The 21873-nt window shown below is 54.3% G+C and overlaps 4 protein-coding genes across 4 annotated transcripts; 2 read left to right on the top strand and 2 right to left on the bottom strand.

The window, feature by feature from the left end:
• Positions 1–5813: 5813 nt before the first annotated feature.
• Positions 5814–9092, top strand: IUM83_11692 (phosphatidylinositol kinase (PIK-G3); the record flags this gene model as incomplete). The annotated part of the gene is made up of 2 exons (XM_067936266.1): positions 5814–6229; positions 6281–9092. 2 exons carry the CDS (start codon positions 5814–5816, stop codon positions 9090–9092), a joined length of 3228 nt encoding a protein of 1075 aa, XP_067798535.1.
• A 2111-nt stretch (positions 9093–11203) lies between these two features.
• IUM83_11691 (N-acetyltransferase 10) lies at positions 11204–15125 on the bottom strand (the record flags this gene model as incomplete). The annotated part of the gene is made up of 7 exons (XM_067936265.1): positions 11204–11220; positions 12107–13955; positions 14028–14129; positions 14196–14417; positions 14501–14869; positions 14939–15003; positions 15089–15125. 7 exons carry the CDS (start codon positions 15123–15125, stop codon positions 11204–11206), a joined length of 2661 nt encoding a protein of 886 aa, XP_067798532.1.
• A 425-nt stretch (positions 15126–15550) lies between these two features.
• On the top strand, positions 15551–16198 carry IUM83_11690 (uncharacterized protein; the record flags this gene model as incomplete). The annotated part of the gene is made up of 1 exon (XM_067936264.1): positions 15551–16198. The coding sequence occupies one exon, from the start codon at positions 15551–15553 to the stop codon at positions 16196–16198; it is 648 nt and encodes a 215-aa protein (XP_067798533.1).
• Positions 16199–16312: 114 nt separating this feature from the next.
• IUM83_11689 (alcohol dehydrogenase) lies at positions 16313–17798 on the bottom strand (the record flags this gene model as incomplete). The annotated part of the gene is made up of 2 exons (XM_067936263.1): positions 16313–17038; positions 17127–17798. The coding sequence occupies 2 exons, from the start codon at positions 17796–17798 to the stop codon at positions 16313–16315; spliced, it is 1398 nt and encodes a 465-aa protein (XP_067798636.1).
• Positions 17799–21873: the final 4075 nt, after the last annotated feature.

The following is a 21873-nucleotide window of genomic DNA, read 5'->3' as shown; positions in this document are numbered from 1 at the left end:
CGGTTAGCGGTCTACCGATTTTGAAGTCTGATTTCGATATTTTACCTCCTCATTTTACTAATGGCGACGAAGCAGTTCAAAAGGAAAAGCGTCTTTGCTACCCGGGGTTAGCTCGGTCTGCTGAATTTATTGCAGAATTTGCGCTAGCCTTGGTTATCTATCATCTGGACTTCCTTCGCCAACACCTCCAAGAAAATCATACCCTTTTCCAGTCACCATTATTTGCTGATTCTGACTTAATTGCTCACTTGAGCTCGTTTGTGAAGACAGAAGGATTAGACAGTGCTATTCAACCTACAGGTATACCGCCACACATTACAATTCTCAACCAAGTTTGTGCAGCCCAAAATTATCGTCAAGAATTAATAGATGGCCGAAAAACAGATATGAAAAAAATGTCGACTCACATGACGAGCTATATGAGCTGTTGACGTCTGGTGTCACTTCATTATTGGAAGAGCGCGCTGCTCATGCTGATGTTCCGACTTGTAATAGCATTGCAGACTCGATTATGAAGAGGCTAGAAGAAGCCCGTTGTTTGGAGTTGTTACGTTCTAATCAGCCAGCGGTCAGTAATAGTGAACAACGTGAGACCTTGGGAGGTGATCCAGGTGCAACAGAGCAGCCTGCTAGTGTGAGGATGGAAGGCGATTCTTCGTATACTGTACATCATTGGGGAGGCAACATCCATTTGTTCCCTGAGGACATGAAATTACCAAGTGGCACTGCAGAGCAAGCGTGGGTATACTGGTGCTGCGGTGACGCAGCCGAAAGGCTTCCTCCTTTTAGGCGGATTGAACCAAATGACTTGGTGGATCGTAACCAGCGCAAGAAACTCTGTGAGTTGAAGTTTCTGATGAGAAAAATTGAGCTACGAGCCCTTAGCCTTGGTCTATCGACGACTAATTTGTCATTTGTAGAGGCTGCCGATGTGTTCCAGCACTGCAAAGGCGCAATCGAACTGCCAATCGAGACGTCGAACAACAGAAAACGTCGACGAGGCCAACTTGTTTGGGTCACAGTAGCAAGCATATTGCGAAAGCAGGCGAAAACTGCTAGACTCGCCCAAATAGAAGCCTCCAGTGAGCGTCAGTGACTCACTCCTTCATGCACATTGGTTGTTCTTCTTCTTTGTACTTTGATTTTGATTAAATACATGTATTACAGTTTTCACCCATCTGCGTCGTGGAGACTGAAATCCTTGAGGAACCAATTCACCAACGGCCGTCTTGTAAAATCAAACAGCCGTCCGGTAAATTCCGCCCAAGAGTAATTGTCCGTAATATACCGGACAAGAAGGCAAATGGCACAGAGATCTACCGGACAGGACGTCCTACGAATTCCGAATAGCGAAAATGGTATTCCATACATTTGTTCATATAAAGCTCGATCGGTTACGCACGGCTCAGAATTTACAGGATGCGTTTCCTGCACAAGATTCACGCGACTTTTCATTCCTAAACGAGATGGAGAGGGCAGAGCGCGACGGGTTGTCTGACCTGGAAGAAGAAGTCACTGATGCGCGCGCAAGCACAATCTCTGTGAAGTCGCGTGCTTCATATCAGGGTTCTACAATCCGACTTCTCCGGTGGATGTTTAAGAACAAGCCGTCGCTGATCCCAGTTGCGTTTGCCCGCGAAGTTGTTTTTAACGAGAGCGGTATCGCTGATAAAACATCAGTTAGACGTGCATTGGCCTCGGCTCCTGACAGTCCTCCTATTCATTTCGATCAGATAACGGAACGTGACTTCATGACTTGGATTGTGTCGCTAAAAAAGCCCAATGGATTCTATCACAGTTTTTCTACGTACGCTGGTCATCGGTCAGCATTTTATAATCTTTTCCAAGATTATCATCGCGTGATGACTAGGGATTTTGCTCGTGAACTCAGCAGTCACTTCAAGGGATTTCAGCGCAAGGTTGCTGAAGCAATCGGGCAGGGGCGTGGTCAAATCAAAGTTGGAAAGGACCCAATGCCTCTGAGTCTGTACAAGCAAGTTGCCATGTCAATGCTTACTAGTTCTTCGCGGGATATGATATTTGCTAAGACATTTATGATAATGTCTTGGAATTTGATGTCACGAGCTGCGAACACGGCATCTATATGTTATGGGCATTTGGAATGGCGCGAGGATGTTCTTTGTGTGTATTTTGCGCACATGAAAAACGATCAACGGGGATCCCGACCTCGAGATCCACGACACGTATACGCGAATCCAACCTCTCCAGAAATCTGCCCCATTCTCGCACTCGGTAATAACTATGTTTGAATGACTATGCGCACAATCATTTTGTAGGTCTAACTAAAATTTTGATGTGATAGGCATGTATTAGGCTTCATACGGTGTTGACGTCTCAGATACTCATCTATTTCCTGGTAATGACCAGTATGAACGCTTCAGAAAAGTATTAGGACGCGTACTAAAGACACCATCTATTGCTACTGAGCTTGTTCGCCGCGGTACGGATGCCAATGATATCGGAACGCACTCTATGCGCAAAGGGGCATCTACATTTTGTTCGTCAGGGTCCACAGCATGTCCTCCAGCGGTTGCAGTTCATCTAAGAGCTGGATGGGCCATGGGAGGGGTTCAAGACCGGTATTTAAGGCATGATGCAGCTGGAGATATGTTTGTTGGACGAACAGTTAGCGGTCTACCGATTTTGAAGTCTGATTTCGCTGTTTTACCTCCTCATTTTACTAATGGCGACGAAGCAGTTCAAAAGGCAAAGCGGCTTTGCTTTCCAGGATTGCCTCGGTCTGCTGAATTTATTGCAGAATTTGCGCTAGCCTCGGTTATCTATCATCTGGACTTCCTTCGCCAACACCTCCAAGAAAATCATACCCTTTTCCAGTCACCATTATTTGCTGATTCTGACTTAATTGCTCATTTGAGCTCGATTGTGAAGCCAGATGGATTAGACAGTGCTATTCAACCTACAGGTATACCGCCACACGTTACAATTCTCAACCAAGTTTGTGCAGCCCAACATTCTCTTCTAGAATTAATAGATGGCCGAAAAACAGATATGAAAAAATTGTAGACTCACATGACGAGCTATATGAGCGGTTGATGTCTGGTGTCACTACATTATTGGAAGAGCGCGCTGCTCATGCTGGTGTTCCGACTTGTAATAGCATTGCAGACTCGCTTATGAAGCGGCTAGAAGAAGCCCGTTGTTTGGAGTTATTACGTTCTAATCAGCCAGCGGTCAGTAATAGTGAACAACGTGAGACCTTGGGAGGTGATCCAGGGGCAACAGAGCAGCCTGCTAGTGTGAGGATTGAAGGCGATTCTTCGTATACTGTACATCATTGGGGAGGCAACATGCATTTGTTTCCTGAGGACATGAAATTACCAAGTGGCACTGCAGAGCAAGCGTGGGTATACTGGTGCTGCGGTGACGCAGCCGAAAGGCTTCCTCCTTTTAGGCGGATTGAACCAAATGACTTGGTGGATCGTAACCAGCGCAAGAAACTCTGTGAGTTGAAGTTTCTGATGAGAAAAATTGAGCTACGAGCCCTTAGCCTTGGTCTATCGACGACTAATTTGTCATTTGTAGAGGCTGCCGATGTGTTCCAGCACTGCAAAAGCGCAATCGAACTGCCAATCGAGACGTCGAACAACAGAAAACGTCGACGAGGCCAACTTGTTTGGGTCACAGTAGCAAGCATATTGCGAAAGCAGGCGAAAACTGCTAGACTCGCCCAAATAGAAGCCTCCAGTGAGCGTCAGTGACTCACTCCTTCATGCACATTGGTTGTTCTTCTTCTTTGTACTTTGATTTTGATTAAATACATGTATTACAATTTTCACCCATCTGCGTCGTGGAGACTGAAATCCTTGAGGAACCAATTCACCAACGGCCGTCTTGTAAAATCAAACAGCCGTCCGGTAAATTCCGCCCAAGAGTAAATAAATTATGAGCAACTAATACTATTTCGAGACAATAGGGGGGGGGGGTCAGAATTAGCAAATGGTGCAAAAAATATGACCACTTGAGCGCCCACGAAATGATCCAAAATATCACCCTGGTCAGACATAGTATGACCGGTCATGTTCAATCTGACAATCACTCTACACAACGCCAGCGCAACAGCCATGCCTCGCGTCTCCCGCTCATAGCGGATCGTCAAAGGGGGGCAGGCGTCGCGCGACTGCATCGCGTCCTTCTTCCACGCGCTGGCGACGGCGGGCGCCGAGTCCAGCGAGGGCTTCGGCGATATGGCGGACGAGGCCGCCACCCCAGCGGGCTCAACGAGCAGGTGCACCGCGCGCTGCAGGGCAACGGCAGCTACGAGCTCGTGGCGGACCAGCTGGACGCCATCTTCAAGCGCCTGTCGGGCACGGCCCCGCGCCCCTCGCGCAGCTAAACTCGTGCAGCTTGTGTTCGTTGTAGGCACGAGCTGCTGAGGTCGAAGCCGATTACAGCTTGACCATCAACTGTTTGTTGCAGGCCGTCGACGCGAACAAGCTAGCGCCTCTGCAGGCCACGCTTTGCCGCTCGGCATCTGGGGAGGCGGATGCCTGGATCCAGCGACGCGGGCAAATGTTCAGGCACATGCAGAATACCGGCGTGCTATCCACCACCTTCAAGCCGTCTACTAACGCAAAGACAGCACCGCTATCGAACGGCAGCAATTAATCCCTGAAGTGCATTGGGTAGGGCTCTAGCAGTAGATCTCAGGCATTAAAACCCAACGCAATACATGCAGCATGATTTCTTTTGTCTAACAGAACTCGTGTTCGACGAGTGGCTGGCTACACCAACGCCCGTACTTGCTGCACGTGGGTGAGAGGTAAGTTGCCGCGGCTGTCTTGGCCTTCCAAGTGTGCGCTGCGGGGGAAGATTCAAGACCGAGGCGTTGCGGATGGTCGACCATTTCGACCATTTCAGAAATGGATGGTCCTTTCGGAAATGGTTCACCCAAACAGCTGAACCATTTCGCTAAATGTTATGTCCGCTGACCATAAAAATATGGTGACCATTTCGGTCGGAAAATGTCGGCCTAAGAGCTAATTCTGACCCCCGTTTTGAAGATTTATTTTTCGGGATCCCTGCGTGAGACGATTTCTTCTGGAAAGAAGGCGTTCGTAATTCTCGTAATTCTCGCGTGCTTATATTTAAGCACGCAAGAGGAGAATGAGTCTACAGCTTACTGTAGATGGCTACACTGGCCGGTCAGCCGGCCATCTGGTCGGCGAGCAATGGCAGGACCAGCTCCACTGCTGCTGCTCACGAGCAATACCTACAGTAACTCCTGCGTCGAACCACCCGCGTACGGCATCCCTCAGGAGCTGTAGCTGGAATCCTTCCCCGGCCGCTGCCGTCAGGAGCGCCGCTCAGGATCGTCGTGCACATTTCTCCTCCTCCGGTCCGCCCCGTGCCAGCTGCCTTGGCGTTTGTATATCGCTCCCGACTAAGTGCGCCTCCGCCCATCTCTCGCGCTACACACTGCGCTGAATTCCTGCACGCCGCCATCGGCAGCAGGCGCACTCACTTCCCGCCCCGTACATTCACTCACCTGCTCTCGACTCTCGCTCGGCCAGGGTAGACATCGATCGATCCCCCAGCACTACCAGCAACCCCGACGCTGCCCGAGCCACCGACACCAGCAGCTCGTCAAGTACCAGTAATACCAGGCAGACAGCAGAGAGAGAGAGAGAGAGAGAGAGAAATCAGGCTGGTCGTCACGTCGGACTGACGGCCTGACGCTGCGTCCGCTCTCGGTCTCTCGGCAGTGCTCACAAATCTTCCGCCGCCGGCCTCCTGACGGCACGCGCCAGCCGCCAGCAGCGACAGCGACAGCGATGGCCGCGTTCGCCACGCAGGCGTCGGCGGAGCTGCAGGCGTCGGCCGACAAGACGGCGGCGCTGCCGCCGCCCGCGCGCCTGTTCGGCGGCTACCTGCGCAAGCGCTACTCGAGCAGCGTGTACATGGGCTCGTGGCGCTTCTGCGTGCTGCAGGGCGCGCGTCTGCGCTGGTACCGCAGCAAGGAGAGCGCCGAGACGGACTCGCAGCTGCGCGGAGAGGTCTGGGTGCAGGCCGTCGAGCCCTGGGACGGCCGCGCCGCGCTCACGCGCTACGCGCACGCCTTCGCCGTGCGCACCACGTCCAAGCGGCTGCTGCTGTGCTGCGCCGAGTCGGCGCGCGAGCGCGAGTGCTGGCTGCAGCAGCTGGAGCAGGCGCTGCAGCGCGCCAAGAGCGCCAGCGCCGCCGACGTGATGCCGGCCAACGCCAGCAATAACAGCAATAACAGCAACAACAACAGCAATAGCAGCAACGACGACGGACGCCGGATCGTGCCGGTGTCGGCGCCGGCGCTGACGGACCCGCCCACGGCCAGTCTGCCGCCGCCGCCGACGCCGTGCGCGTTCCCGTCGTCCATGGGCGGCGAGCGGCCGGCCGCGGGCTCCGACGCCACGTCCGTCATGTCGGCGCCGTCGGGCCTGACGTACGGCCAGGCGCTGGCCGTGGGGGACGCGGGCTGCGCCGAGTGCTTCGTGCGCTTCCGCCCGCTGGTGGCGCGCCGCGTCGTGTGCGGCTCGTGCGCGCGCGCGTTCTGCGCCCGACACTGCAGCAACGGCGTCCGCCTGCAGCACCTCGGGCTGCGCGCGGCGCGGCGCTGCTGCGACCACTGCGCGCAGCGACAGGAGTTCATCGGGTACCTGCGCACCACCAAGCGGTTCCTGGGCCCCATGGCCAGTCGAGGCATCTCCATGGACGCGCTGGTCGCGCGCACCGACACGCGCAGGAACCAGGGAGGAGACATGCTGGCGAGGACGCTGCACAAGCTCCGACACGGCCCCATGACGCTCAACCGCACCATCAAGATCCTGTACCAGACGAGGAAGAAGCCGCACCTGTTCCGCGTGGCCTGCGAGCGGCTCCCGTTCTACGCCGAGACGTGCGTGGACCGCGTGGAGAACCTGTGGTACCAACTGCTGCATCTCGTGCAGTGTCTGGACGCCGAACCTGCTCCTCGCTGCGGTGCCCAGCTCTTCTACCTGCAGCGCTACATCCGAGCCATTTGCCGACGATCTCCGCGTATCGCGCTGCAGACCATTTGGCATGCGCAGGCCTCCGTGGGCGACGGCAGCTACCACAACCTGCACCCGCACACGCTGCTGTCACTGCTTGGCTTCATCTACCCGAACACCACGTCCCCTGAGAGCTCGCACATGTTCAGTATCTGGAAGGACCTGGTGTTTGCTGATTGCCCAGAGCACCAGCTAGCGCAGATTTTGGCCGACCTGCGGCAGATCAACGCCGACATGGAAAAGTTGATCTCGCTGGAGCCCGACTCGATGATTGAGCGATGGCTGAACGCCAAAAACGTGCCGCAGTTTGAGAACTGTGCTGCGGAGTTGGCAGATTCGGGGATCGAACTGTGCGAGTTCCAGTCCAGCATCCTGTATGACTCATTGGAAGTCGAAGGAAGCAGCGTGTCGGACGACACGCCAGGGGCCGGGATTGAATCGCTGGTACTTGAACAAGTGAGCTTCGTGCAATCACTGGCGGCCATCAGTGAACGTCTGCGCCACATTCAGCCTGTTTCGGACCGCGGGAAATACTTGGCGGGGGAGTTGGAGACATTGAACAACACGCTTCAGTCCTCGGCACTTTATCCGCTCAGCGCGGCTTCCGATGAACTGTACCAGGTGGTGCGCATCCCGCCGACGGAAGGCAAGGTGTTCTCCACTAAGATGCGTGCTCCTACCCTCATTTTTGTGGAGACCGTTCCAGTTCAAAGTGCTGGCGCTATTGGTCTCGACGACGCCGACACGGACCGCCTGCGGCCGTTTGTATGTAGCTCTCATCCGCGTAATTCGACGTTCTTCGAGTCGGCGGTTCTGGATGAGATCGAAGCCTCGGTTGTTTCGTCTAGCGGGGAGACCATGCTATCCCCGTGCAGCAGTTCGACCCTAGCAACACCAACTCCAACAAGCACTGTTGCTGGGCCCGTGAGCTGCGCGGCCGATATGCAGGGAAGTGAATCATCAGATGCTCGAGAAGGCACTCGCGAAAGAAGTGGAGTTGTGGGGCGTCACATGACCCTACCGAATAGCAGTCGAGACTCATCGGCACCAGCTAGCAGCAGGCGTCACAGTAGCATGATGCCTCACTTGCCGCAACCTAGCCGAGGCAGCAAAATGGGCGCCGGGGCTCGTGCTGGCCGCCGAGGAGTCGAGAACTTCGTGTATGACAGTAAAGTGTTTGGCGAGAGCTGGGAGGAACGCAAGGCGCGCATCCAGAGCGAATCGCCTATGGGTAAGCTGCCCGGTTGGAACCTTTTCTCCGTGATTGTGAAAACCAACGACGATCTGCGTCAAGAAGTGTTCACGATGCAGCTTATTCACAAGCTCAAGTCCATCTTCGAGTTTGAGGCACCCCACTTGTGGTTGCGCACTTACCGCATTGTCGCGACTGGTGCAAACATCGGGTTATTAGAGACGATCACCGATGCCTGCTCGCTGGACCATTTGAAGAAGACGTTCGCGGGCGGTAATCTGTCTGCTTACTTCCGCAGCGTCTACGGTGAACCTTCAAGTCCGGAGTTCATTGCAGCGCAACGCCGTTTCATTGAGAGCATGGCCGCGTACTCCATTGTCAGCTACGTGCTGCTACTCAAGGACCGTCACAATGGCAATATTTTACTCAGTGCCGAGGGCCGCGTGATTCACATCGATTTTGGATTCATCCTAGGTATCGCACCGGGTGGCATGTTCAGTGTTGAGGACGCACCGTTCAAGCTTACGAAGGAGATGGTCGACGTGATGGGAGGTCTAGGGTCCCCTGGCTACAAGCGGTTCCGCCACTGCTTGTGCGAGGGACTTTCGGTTCTCCAGAAGTACCAGTCCGAGATTGCTGCGCTGCTGCAGACTACGGGTCAGCATTCTCCTTTCCCATGTTTCCACGGCGCTAAGCTGGCGCGCGTCATCGCAGACATGCGCACTCGGTTATGCGTCGGGCTGTCGTGGCGAGATATCCGGCATCGTGTGGACCACTTGCTGCGCAAAAGCTACAACGCCTGGGGAACTCGACAGTACGACTCGTTCCAGTTGCGCAGCAACAACATTCATCCGTAGACGTCGGCATCAAGTCGACACGTTATTTCCAAAGCCTATACCCAACGTTCTGCGTTGATTCAGCAGCTGCCATTGATGGCAGCTGAGCTATAGCGCCAGGTCTGTAAGTATTTAGTGGATAGTAGGCGCATTCATTTGGTAGTTCGTTCATTCGCTAGGTTTATTCACACAAATCTAGCACGTTAGTTTTTGTTGTGTCGCTAGTGGGTTGGACAATTACCATGCTCAGGATTCACCTGGTTTTAGTGCGCTGATGCTGTCCTCAAAATCAATCGGGGAGTAAACCAATCCGTTTTCCTGGCTGCAATCCACAGTGCTCTCGATCACTTCCTTGTTGGACGGATCCATAAGCATCGTCGAATACTCGAGTGAGGGTGACACACTGAAGGAATTCGCATCCCCGCTACCGAGTTTGCTCTGGTCGGAGCAGTATGGGGTCCCTCCTACTAACAATGACCCATCATGGCCCAATCTTCTCTCCACTAATGGGTCGATCCACTGCCAGAAGACTGAGATGTTTGTGTTCGTCATATCAATAAACGACAACTCCGGCGTGAAGTTTGAAACTCTTAGAGGCAGTTCTTGAATCGGTAGGTTTCTGATGTTTAGGTAGACCAAACCTGACATCTCAAAAATCTCTGCTGGTAGACTAGAGATCGAATTACCAGTAAGCGCTAGGGTGTAGGCCCCCATGCGAAACAGCACCGGGGGCACGCTCGTGAGTTGGCAGTATTCAAGATAGACAGTCGTTCCTATCAGCCATTTCGTGTCCAGGTCGTCGGGCAACTCGCGTATGTTTGTGTGACAAAACTCGAGATCGTACAGTTTGGCTGGGAAGTCTGTAGATTGAATACCCAAGGGCAGAACACCACCCGTCATGTTAACCCGCACCAGATAGAACCAGAACAGAGCGGGATGTTTCGCATTTGTAAGCGCAGCAGCTTCTCCCCAGTCGTTAATGGTCGAGTTGTACACTTTGATCCCAGTAGTCCAGTGGAAGTCGCCTATCATGTCTGAAACTCCTAACGCGGGACAATGGCGGATCACTAGCGTCACGACGGTCGACCTATCAAACTCGCTCCATTTGGCTTCGACTTCGTCAGGTTTACCCGAGATCCCAAGTCGATAGCAATCCAGAACTGCCAGGTAGCACGCCGGTTCTGCCAGTGCCCACGGATGAACCTGGAGGACGCATTGGGGCACGTTCGGTTGACACGAAGCTTGAATATGCAACGCCAGCACCGCTAGTCCCCATAACCCGAAAAGGATATGAATTGACTTCATCATGACGTGACCACCGTGGGCGTGTACGTCCGTTGGATGGCAACGGGGAATCATGGGTTCCTGCTCGACGGCCTCGAGCTTGTTGGGAGCTCTGTCGCTGTCAGCAGCACAAGCAATACGCACTTTAGTAAGCTTGACTGCGGCGCTATCGCTATCAGCAGCACAGGCGACGCGCACGCTAGTGATAGAGGTCCTGCACAGCAGCTTCTTCATAGCCTTAGTGGTCGTGATTAATCCAAACGAAAAAATCGTTCGACTTGCCAGGTCCGACCAAGACACGATGACCACAATTTGAAATTCGTTCAGCACACGCGCAGACCACACGCTATCGTACCATCTCAGTACGTCAAAGCCCCTGAGCTTAGGATCGTACTCATTGACTTAGCTCAGGACGATCATGAGCGGCACACGAATACATGAAACGACGTCTAGAATGCAGTCGCACAAAATACACACCAGCCTTCTCTGAGCCTCAGGCCGACGAAAGAACCGTGAATAAATGAAGCCAGACGACCAGCAATTGAGCACCAGCAAGACCAGGTAGAATTGGTTGAGCAACATGCGCGGCAGGTACCAACTCATCCGATATGCCTGCACTGTTTGAAGTGCCGTCTCCACCAGCTCACGAATGACAAGAACCGAGTGGAAGTTGCTCCCATTCACACCCAGCAGGCCCTCCTGACCCCAAACCTTCTTGTATAGTCGAATTGAGTGGAATTTTGCAGATCCAAGTCGCGACGAGCTCCTGCTTCTGTCATTCATCACGCGTACAGTGTTCGGAGGCACACTCTTTTGATGCCAAGGATAAAACGCCAACTCGCGGTGCCTCAGACTCTGAGGTTCTCTGAGGCTCAGAGAACCAGTTAGCATCAGCAACACACTCACGCCATCATGGCAGCCATAGCGGCATTCACGGTTGCGATGGTGGGGTGGGCTTCTGCAGACATTCCGATCCCCGAGTACATCAGGCACTCGTACAAATAAGTCGATTTGAGCTCGTAGTAAAACACAGCGTAGGACGCGTTGTAACCAAGTGCACCAACATCAGGATGAACCACCACAGTCTGAAACTCCATGGAGACAGCTTCACATACGGCGACGGGCCTCGCTTGACGTTGCCGCCTCCCCCTCCATCTTTCTGTCGTTCTGGCTATACGTACATGTAGAAGGTGTGTATATGCAAAAGTATAACGACCACTGTAAAAGTATAACGGGCATTGTTAACGGACGTAGTCCAAATAGTTTTGCATCCCTGTAACAAGCGCCAACATTGATACACTTCTGTCAACTTCGATAAGCTTTCATCCGTGCTTTCGTGAGATGTTGGCGTAGGCTTTCGTTGTCCTCAGTGAGCATGACATTCTTCGTGAGCAGCTCAGCGCAGCGTCGCTCCACTTGTTCTAGAAGTGTCATCCATTGAGCTTTGCTACTCGATAAACGCGATTCGAGCTGAGCGTTAGCCGCCCGAAGTGACTTCAGCTCGCTGGGGTCTGATGGATTGTTGTTACTGGGTTGTGATGGCGAAGGCGGAGCTGCAGCCTCGACGACACGCACCACTTGCTGGTTTTGCTGCTGCTGTTGTTGTTGCTGCTGATGTTGTTGCTGCTGTTGTTGTTGCTGTTGTTGCTGTTGCTGCTGCTGTTGCTGTTGGAGAGTTAGTCGGCGCACTTCCTCCAATTGACGCGCCAGTGCCGCGTGCATTTCGGAGATGGCATGGACGCCACTCTCACTGTCTCGAGCTGGTGCAGCCTGCTCTACTCGCTCCCTCTCCTTCTGCTCCTGCACTAGTTGGGCATTTTGCGCTTCAAGCTCTGCCAGCACAAGAGCTTGGTCAGTTCGGCGCTCCATTTCCGACGCAACTTGCTGTTCCGCAGCAGCAAGGCGTTCGCGCAGTTGTTCAATTTCCCCCGTTTCATGCGGTCCCTCCCCGTCCTCATGGTTCCGATCTTTCTCGCTGCTGTTGTTTTGTAGTGGCTCGATACTCTCTTGAGCGGGGTCTCGAAGACGCCGTGCTAGCCGTAGGCTCGTATTTCGAGCGCCGCTGAGTTCGTCTCGCAGTTCTCTCTCGCGAACTTGGTAGGAAGTTATCAACTCCCTTAATGCTTGGATTCCAGCTCCTGGCTCAGCAGTTCGCTCTCCACTGGTGCATGACTGCTGAAGAAGCGCAAGTTTCAAACGGAACGTCTCAAGTTGCGCTTGCAGGTCGTGGCGTGCGCGCTCCAAAGCCAGCAGAAGTTCTTCGTTCTCCTCGTTCTTGGCCCTTAAAGAGACCATCAAATACTGCTTTTCTCGGCTTTCACGAGCCAAGTCTGCTTGCACGCGTTCCAGTTGCAGCTCCAGCGATCGTTTACCTGCAGCGAACGCTGCACGTTGAGTCTCCAGCTCGTCGCTCAATTGCCTCACCGAGAGCTCACGCTTGGTATCAGCATCTCGGCCAGCCTGCTGCGTCTCAAGCTGTTCTTTCTTGACCGCCAGCTCGGCGCGTTCCAGCTCTAACTCGCGACGCACTACATCCTTGCGCATGGCCTCGAGCTTCTCCTCAAACCCGGCCACTTTTTGCCGCAAAACTTCATTGTCCGAACGAAGCTGAGTGTACTCAGTTAGCTGTGCGTCGACTTGAGACTGGCGCGAGCGCAACTGAGTGGCGAGAGCTTCCATCTCACCTTGAAACTTCTGCTTTTGATTCACAGCGACGATCAGCTCCAGACTAAGCTGCTGGTTCTTCTTGGCCTCTGCATCGCGAGCACTCTCGGCAGTTTTGGCTGCCTTCTGTAGCAGAGCCAATTCACCTCCTAGTCTGGTCTTGTCAGCCACGAGCTCGTTCATCTTGGCGCACAGATCCTGGATCTGCGCGGCCTTGGTGGCGTCATCCTGCTGGATCTCCACAACAACTTGCTCCGCCTTCAGCAACCGTGTTTCAACCTCAAATTTGTCGCTGTCGAGCTGCTGCAGTTGAGTATCGCGTTCCAGTTGAAATGCTACGAACGCCTTGCTAAGTGCCAATTTCTCTTGCTCGCATGCTAGCAGCTCGCTGCGAAGTGACAGTTCGTTGTCGAACAGCTCGCGGTATTTTGCGCGCAATTCACCTAGCTGGACTGTTAGTGCGTCCTTGTCCTCCCGCAGCATTCGACGCTCCAGCGCGTTTTGTGCCAGCTTCCCCTCTAAATCGTGAAGTCTGCGTTCATAATCTACCAGCTTTTGTGCATCCATTGTGCCATCCTTCACTGCTACAGTAGCAGGCGCTGAAGGAAGCTGCTTCTGAGCCATGAACTGGCGGCGCCGCAAACCTCGAAGCATGTCGTTGTTCACCACGGGGAAAGTGCACACTCGTGGTAGCATTTTACCTAGCTGTAATGTAGCAGCGGATCCGGTCATGTCACCAGGACTCAGGCACATGAGCACGAAGGTGAGGCAGTTGCCTCCCAGTGCATCTTGGAGCAGAGTTGTGAGCTGTGAACCTTGGTAGCGAACTGAGACTTCGTCTCCACTGTTGTGGGTCAGATTTTCGACGACATCCTGCAATGCGAACAAGGACTTGTTCAGCAGTGGGCCTTCAGACAAGCGCACGGCAGATCCAGCCTAGAGATTGCACAAGCAAAATAGCAAATATTGTCAGCTTTGTTTGGGGTGCCGACCTTGACAGATACGCACGCGTGCGAGACGATCAGTAGCTGGGAGATCCACAAGATCGAAAAACGAATGAAGCTCCTGAGTCGCTGCATCTCTGAAAGCGAACGTTTGCTTGGCTGATATCTGATAGATACCAAATGCAGTTAGTTGGTAGAGCAACCTTGACGCGATGCTGACAAACTGCTTTACCCGCAAGACAGCGCTGCTGAACTCGGATGAATTGCCATACAGGCCGTTGGTGCTGCGTCTTGTATTGAGTCCGGCGTCTAACAGTCGACGAAAGTCCCCTAACGATGCCAACGGAGGTGACTGAGTCAAATTCTTGATTGTTTTCCCGAGCACTGGATCGTCTTCGATTGAGAGAGCTGGTCTGCTGTCACTACTGCCAACGTTTGTCGAGGCTAGAAGATCCTACCACAATATAGCATAAGCAAATATTGAATTAATAGGCAACCCCATCATGCAAGTAAGACCTGCTACGAGCTTCACCGAACCATGGCCGTCTCCTCATACAGCTCAACGAATGATGCACGAAGCGAAAAGGTTGCTGCTGAGATAACTTGGTTCTTCCTGGCGCTTGTAATCCCGCCATTTGCTGCTGGAACACTAGCGCCGCTACTACTGAGAGCTGCAACTTTGTTTTGCAGCGTATCAAACAGAGTTTGGAAGACTGCAGCAGCAAGACTCTGCTCTGGCATTGGGGAGAAAAGCACCCGGTTCTTCTGTGTCTTGGCAGAGCCAACCGCAAGTACCGAGACGTTCACGCCTTCAATACAAGCGGCTACGAGCGGCCGTATTGATCGCTCCATCACGTCGGCCTCTGATGCCTGCTGGTAGACGTGGTCGAGTTGCAGCCCCAAGGTCTATTTGGCATGTATTCAACGTCATCCTCTGCCAGGAAATTGCCAAACCTGCAGCCATATACAGCCTACCTCCCCTGTCGAGCCATTTGCGATCTCAATTTGCTTGCCGTCTTTCACTCGAAGAGCAGAGCTGTCTGCATATCCAAAGCAAAAATAAAACAAATATAGTTCACCATCGATTTGCGAGATGCGGTGCGGCATGGTCACCCGACTGCGAACCTGGTTTCGAAGGAGGTAGGCCAATGTACGCGTGCATCTGCTTCAAGTTAGAATTGGGTCGACTCACTTGCATTGTGTCGAAAGCTCGTTCCCACCTGCACGGCAACACCCTGATGCCCTCCACGATCCACAGCGCTCGCAGCCATAGTGACGCTCTGGAGACTGGAGAGTCTCGCCGTTATATGCCAAGTGCCGGAGTAGGAAGTGATTCCTTTTTCGGCCCTTTTTGGGTATTTTTTTGTTCGTTCTTGATGGACATGCTGCTGACACCCGTCGCAGACATTTTCCTTGATGTCAAAAACTAGAAGAAGCGACAAGAGGGTGAGGATGCGTCTTGGCGCTGCGGGTCTAGTGCTTGCGGCCGGAATTTTTGGCGCCTGTTGTGGACATCCGTACTCTCCGGGATACTTCCCCGATCACCTCCACATCGAACCGGGTGTCGTTGCCGAGTTCGCGATTATCATGGGTCTCGTCGTCTGCCTTTACGGCTTCAGAGTGCTACGCGCAATGGTCTTCGTGTGCGGTTTCCTCGTGTGCGGGTTGCTGGTGTCGACGGCGTTCGAGAACACTTTCGGGTTGAAGGCGTGGGTGCTTGTGGCTTCATGGATCGGCTTCGTAGTTATGGGCATTGCTGGCGGCTGTGTTGCGCTGGCGTTCTTCCCGTTAGGCGTGTTTCTCACGGGGTTGATGTTAGCGTACGCGTTCACCTCGTCGCTCCCCTATCGCGTGCTTCTGGGCGAATCCAGTGCAGTAGTTGACGGTGCCGTTGTCCTTCTGGGTGGAATGCTTTCGTGGCTATTGGTTCGTCCATTTGCCATTGTCGCTAGTAGTCTCATCGGCTCCATGGCAGCAATCCGGGGCATTGGCTACTTCGCTGGCAAATATCCCAGCAGCGAGGATCTTGAGCGCTTTCGTTCGCACACGGATCGCAGCGGCAGATTCTGGTTGTACGCCGTCCCGGGGATTTGGTGGCTGTACCTGGCTGCTATACTGGCACTGTTCGTGCTCGGCATAGTGAAGCAGTGCCGCGATGTGGGGAAGACGCGTAACTCCAGCCACATCGGCTTGTACACCGGGTGGCGATCGAGCCCAAATACATTGATTCCTTGAGCAACGAGCGGCACTAAGGTGGACGGAGAGAAGCACGAAGCAGCAATAGCAGTCACTAGTAGTAAGAACCTGGGTCTCCGTTCGTTACCGCGTCTAAGATGGTTTCGATGCAGTTCACTTGTCTTCGCCTTCCTTCGACGGCTCCACCACCAGGACAGCGCTGTCGATGATCGCGCGCAGGTCGTCCTTCTCCATAATAGCGCCGATGTCGTCGCTACGAGCCACTTGCATCGTGTCGTCCTGGTACTGAGCAGCGCGGTCCACGAGGCCGTTTAGCAAGCTCTCTTCTAGCTCGAGCGTTGATGCGGTCGGCAGGTCAAAGCGCGTGACGACGTAACGCAGCCACGCAGCCACACTCGCGCCCTGGAACCCACTTGCCGCCGTCAGTCGGTCGGCCGCATTCTCCAGCTTCTCGCGCAGCTCGTCGAAGAACGGGTCGCCCTCGTTCTCACTCGCCAGCTCCGCGTACCGATCGAAGACGAAGGGCAGGAATGCCGTGGCCACCTGCGAATGCGGCAGGTCGGAGATGCCTCCCATGGACACCGCCAGCGCCTGTGCCGCTCCCGTGCCGGACGAGTTGGCTGCAATACCCGACAGCAGACTGGCCTGCGCGAACTGTTCGCGCAGCACGGCGCCCTTGAGGTCCAGCTTCCCCTCCTTCAGCGGTGCAGCAAGTGCGCCGGCCACCGCCTCCAGCCCTTCCAGCGCCAAGGCGTTCGTCGCGTCATCAGCGCAGCCCAACAGGTACGACTCCAGACATTGACCCAGCGCAGTCAGCGCGCCCTGCACCGTTGCGCGCAGCGGCACCGTCAGCATCAGCGTCGGGTCAATGATCACCGCCTACAACAACACCAACCGAAACGATTCTCACACGTCACATATTGTTCCCAAAAAAGGCAACTTCCAACTTCAACATGGACCCATTTACCTCGGGCACGATGTCGCGGCCCGGTGCGAAGAGCACCTTGGTCTCGGCGTCTTCATCGAGCAGCAACGTGCTCCTGGCCACCTCGGCGCCACTGCCGGCGATGGTGGGGACCAGCAGCAGCGGCGTGGTGGGCAGGAGTTGCCCGTCTTGCTGCAACTTAAGGTCGTGGTCGACCTCGTCGTCGTCCTCCTCCACGGAAACCACGAAGTCCGCCGCGCCGCCGCCGTTGGCCAGCACGGCCGCCACGGCGCGCGCCGTGTCCATGGCGTTGCCGCCGCCGAAGGCCACGACGCCGTCTGCGCCCACGCGCTGCGCCGTGGCAGCCGCGTGGTCCACGCCGTCCAGCGTGGCGCAGTCGCGCTCCAGCGTGTACTGGAAGCACGGCACGCCCGCCTGCATGAGCAGGAACTCGGCGTACTGCGTGCGCACGGCGGCGGCAGCGTCGCGGTCGCGCACCAGCAGCACCTTGCGCATGCCGCAGGCGCGACTTAAGGCGCCCAGCTGCGTTGCAGCAACTTTAGCGCCGAACACCACGCGGCTGGGCTGGCCCGACGCGCTCAGCTCGCGCGCGCGGGCGTCGAAGGTCGCCGAGACGAGGCGCGTCTGTTGCTGTAGGCGCTGGCGCCGGGCGGGCAGCGGGAGGCGCGCGCGCCGCACGAGTCGCTGCAGCATCAGTGGTTCCTGATGGGCGTCCAGAAGTAGAATTAGAAATCTCTAATCATGCCTCTCAAAATGGAAGTACCCTACTATTTGATACCCTGTACCCGGTATCTGGATATCGGATACATTCGATCCAGAATCTACCTTTACAAACATATATCACATGAGATAACTTTCCGCACTACGCACAAACTTGTATATCGGCGGAAGTATGCAAAACAGATCCTCCAGCATCCTGGAGGATCTATGGCGAGATCTTGTGTCCGCCTGTTTGGCAGACTCGCCGAGTTAATTTCGGGAATGGGTTTCTCCCGGCCTAGTTTCGGACAGGCGATTCGGTTTCGGCGATGCCAAAGCCCTTCGGCGCTAATTTCGGACGGATTCGAATCGATAAGTTTTCTAAGTAAGCGCTAATTTCGACTCGACGATATATCGATTCTCACAGATGCCCGAAATTTTTAATTTCGGGCAGGCGTTATGATTTTAGGAGAACTCTCACTCGGTGCGCTCTCGCAACAGACGCGGTGCGTCTGTTGCTGGCTTCGTGGCGAAGGAAGGGTGCCTGGGCCGGCAGAGCGCTGGCGAGTTTGGTGGTGCAAGGCTTCCTTGAAGCATGTGCGGTGCCGGGCGTGGCGGCTTGAGCGTGGCGCTACGCTCACTGCTGTGCGCAGAAGTCTTTAGGGTTGAACCTGTCAGCTCGTTGAGCATTGTTAATGAAGGCATTTGAAAAGTGGCCAACTTCGCGCAGCCGTGTCCACAGCAACAAACACGTCTGCTAAGGTTCCGTATGCTGCTGCTTGTGCTGCTTCCCATTCACAACGTAGGACAGATACATGTACCAGCTCACGTCGAGGGCTGGAACACACGTGTTTCACGGACGCCGCCTTTCAGTAGGTCCACCGCTGCTTTGGATCTGATGCGGATGGCTCATGCTATTCCAGACGCTACACGACTTCCAGCACCCCATATGTAGCTTCATTCACCGCGGCAGAACCACCTGCCGCCTGCTTTGCACCCCAACTTTTGGAGCTGGCAGCGAAGTAAGTAAGATTGGCAACGCACTTCTTATTTTCCCATTGCACTACGATGCACTGGTGCGGCTAGTGCGTCTTGTCCTTTGGGAAATACCACGCGTGCATGACGGTCCAGCGATCGCTGTACCAACTAGCTCGGCCGTAGATGTGTGAGCCCTAGACCGACCCCTTGCAGCCTCCGTTGGGTGCCTTCAGCCCTGCGCTGGTCTCACTGAGAGCATTGACAGCAGGATACGGGTGGCAAGTCGCGATTTGGAGGCTTGGCTTTACGCTTACGGCACACGGTGACCGGTTCGGGCTGTGCGAACGGCCCCACCGTGTCGTGGTCGATAGACTCCCCTGCGGAAAAACTACCGACAGCAGCAACGGAGAGAAGCACGGCACGGAGGTTCATTGCCTGAATGGTTGAAATCGGAAAGTGAACGCCAGCGATCGGCTCTGGCTTGTCAGCTAATGAGCCACAACGATGATAACGCTGTTCATATAACTGGCCGATAATGAAGTCTTGTCAACGTATACACCATGAAGCTGAGCGGTATTGCAGGAAGACATCTCATCCTTCTCTGCATCGTTCTGGTGGGGATGAACTCTCGTAGAGTGGGTATAGTGTACTACCTGTAACGCTCGCAGCGGTATGTTGCGAAGCGAATTTCATGCTTCAGCGCGACCACGAGCTACGAACTGCCGGTCGCCGGCGCCAAGTCGTAGTACAAACCGATGGCACAAAGCCGAGACCCCATGTGTAGGAGAGCTGTAGTACACGAGAGACTTGATTGATGCCTTGCAATCGCTTCTGCTTAGGGGTTCATTCTCAGCAGCAGTTTGCTTTAAGTAGTGTCAATGGTGTGTAGTATCGAGAAGGATGGAATGCTTACTGTACTCCTACTACATAGAAGTAGGAATTGTTTCGTATGAAAGGTATCCTGTCGGTCATCTTGCTGGATTTGGATTTAATAATGCAGAAGATCAAAGAACACGCAAAAGATGAAGGCCCCCTGGGTGTCTTCGCCAAAACTTTAGGCATTGTAGTTGTGATGCCGCTCAGTAAGGAGCCAATAACGCACTCCATCAATTCGTCCATGGCCAGCCCTGGTCTAGTTTCGGCATGAAGGCGCCATCGTTCATGGGGGGTGTCGTGGCGCCAAAGTTCGCTGTGTTCAAGCCTCCCTTCATTATGCCTGTCGCGTTCAGCTCGTCAATGGGGGAGGCACCTGATCTGTCCTAGCTGTCATTTACGTGTAGTACTGGTACGTACATGTACATGTATGTGTGGATTCGCCACCGCCCTCGGCGGCCGAGTCGGCCAGGGTCTGACCGGGGGTACCAACAAACAAGGCGTGGCAATTCTGGAGGAAGATCTGAATGGCAGTGATCCAGATACAGTTGGTGTGCATTATGCAGCTCCGAGGTTGTTGTTTGAATCGAGCGAAGGTGGTCTGTCTGTCGGTAAATGTGTAAAACGCAGCTTGGCAACCTCACTACACCTTTTGGTTCGCGACACCGATGAGGCAGTTGTTGCCACCCGTGTTGAATTGATGTGTGTTGGCCCAACACTCATCAATTATTTTTCACATCTTGACTTCTAGGCTATGTAGTGCCTCCCTACTTCAACAAACTCCCAGAGCTCGTCTGCAAGACGTTGGCGTTGCTAGCGCTGCGTGGAAACCATGTGGTAGAAACACTGTGTCCTGGCGAGCCACTCCGCTCGATCCATTTTGAACGGCTGCCGCTTCCTTGTCGAGTTAATAGTACAGTATGTGCTCTCGCTGTAGCCGAACAGCAGTGAAAACGTTGGTGCAGTGATTAAATAACGCAGAGAATTGAATTGCAACGAGTTAAAAGAGCCTTCGCCTACTAATATTAATACCGTACAACATGTATCTGCCGATGTACATGTGGTAATCGCAGAACCAGCACCACTGACGAAACAAGTCAACGCGCGACTGGCAAGATTAGGCTGGATCTCTGCACGAGCTCACCCTATGTGAGTGACTCTACAGTTCAAATCCACGCAGATGCAAGCCCTCTACGGGTTTCCAGCAGGTCCTCGATACCTCCAGCAATGCCAGGGTGACCACGATGGCAAAGAACCTCACACACGCCGCGGGGCGAGCTTGGCATTCCCAAATTCAAATCGTCGAGCTATCACCTCCCTCCACCCAGCCGGACAAGTTTCAAGCACGGAGCCATGAATCTCCGAGGATTCTTCACTGCTGCTGCCTTCTTCGCTGTCTTCATCGCCACTGCCCAAGCTGAGACTATCGATCACGACCAGGTCGTGCCGTTCACCCAACCCGAGGCAGTCACGATCTCCCAGAAGGCTGCAGTCAAGTTTAAGCCCCAGATCCACATCACCAACGGTTGCCACCCGTACCCCGCAGTCAACGAAGTTGGCCAGACCAGCGGCGGACTCAAACCCACCGGAGCTCCCAGTAGTTCGTGCAAGGGCTCTGGCTGGGGCTCGCAAGTCTACGGTCGTTCCACTTGGTACAGTGGAAGGTGGGCTATCATGTACTCTTGGTACTTCCCGAAGGACTCACCGTCGACTGGCTTGGGTCACCGTCATGACTGGGAGCACGTGGTCGTGTGGATCGACAACCCCGACGTTGAGAACCCGACAATCCTGGCCGCTTCCCCGTCGGCCCACAGCGGCTACTCTATCTACGTTCCTCCTAGCTCTGACAGCATTGACGGCACCAGCGTCAAGGTGAACTACGAGAGCCACTGGCCCATCAACCACGCACTCGACACGACCTCGAAGAGTGGCGAGTTCCAGGATCTCATCATGTGGGACCAGCTGACGGACGCTGCTCGAGTGGCGCTGAATACGACGAGCTTCGGCAAGGCGAACGTACCGATGAACGACGGGAACTTTTTGACGAAGCTGGGCAAGGCCTGGCCATTCTAAGCATATTGCAAAGGCCAAGTGATTGCAACGTGATACGCAGGGATATCGAGCTCGTGCAACCGTTTGCGAAGAAAACGTAATACATGCATGTCCAGAAGAACCTAGCGTAAGTAACATGCGCATCGAGTCAACGTGAAATATCGCT

The sequence above is a fragment of the Phytophthora cinnamomi genome (assembly GCF_018691715.1).
Source record: "Phytophthora cinnamomi strain GKB4 chromosome Unknown Contig8, whole genome shotgun sequence".
NCBI classification, from domain to species: domain Eukaryota; phylum Oomycota; class Peronosporomycetes; order Peronosporales; family Peronosporaceae; genus Phytophthora; species Phytophthora cinnamomi.
The sequence above is the reverse complement of the archived record's forward strand: the minus strand, read 5'-3'. Positions and strand labels throughout refer to the sequence as shown.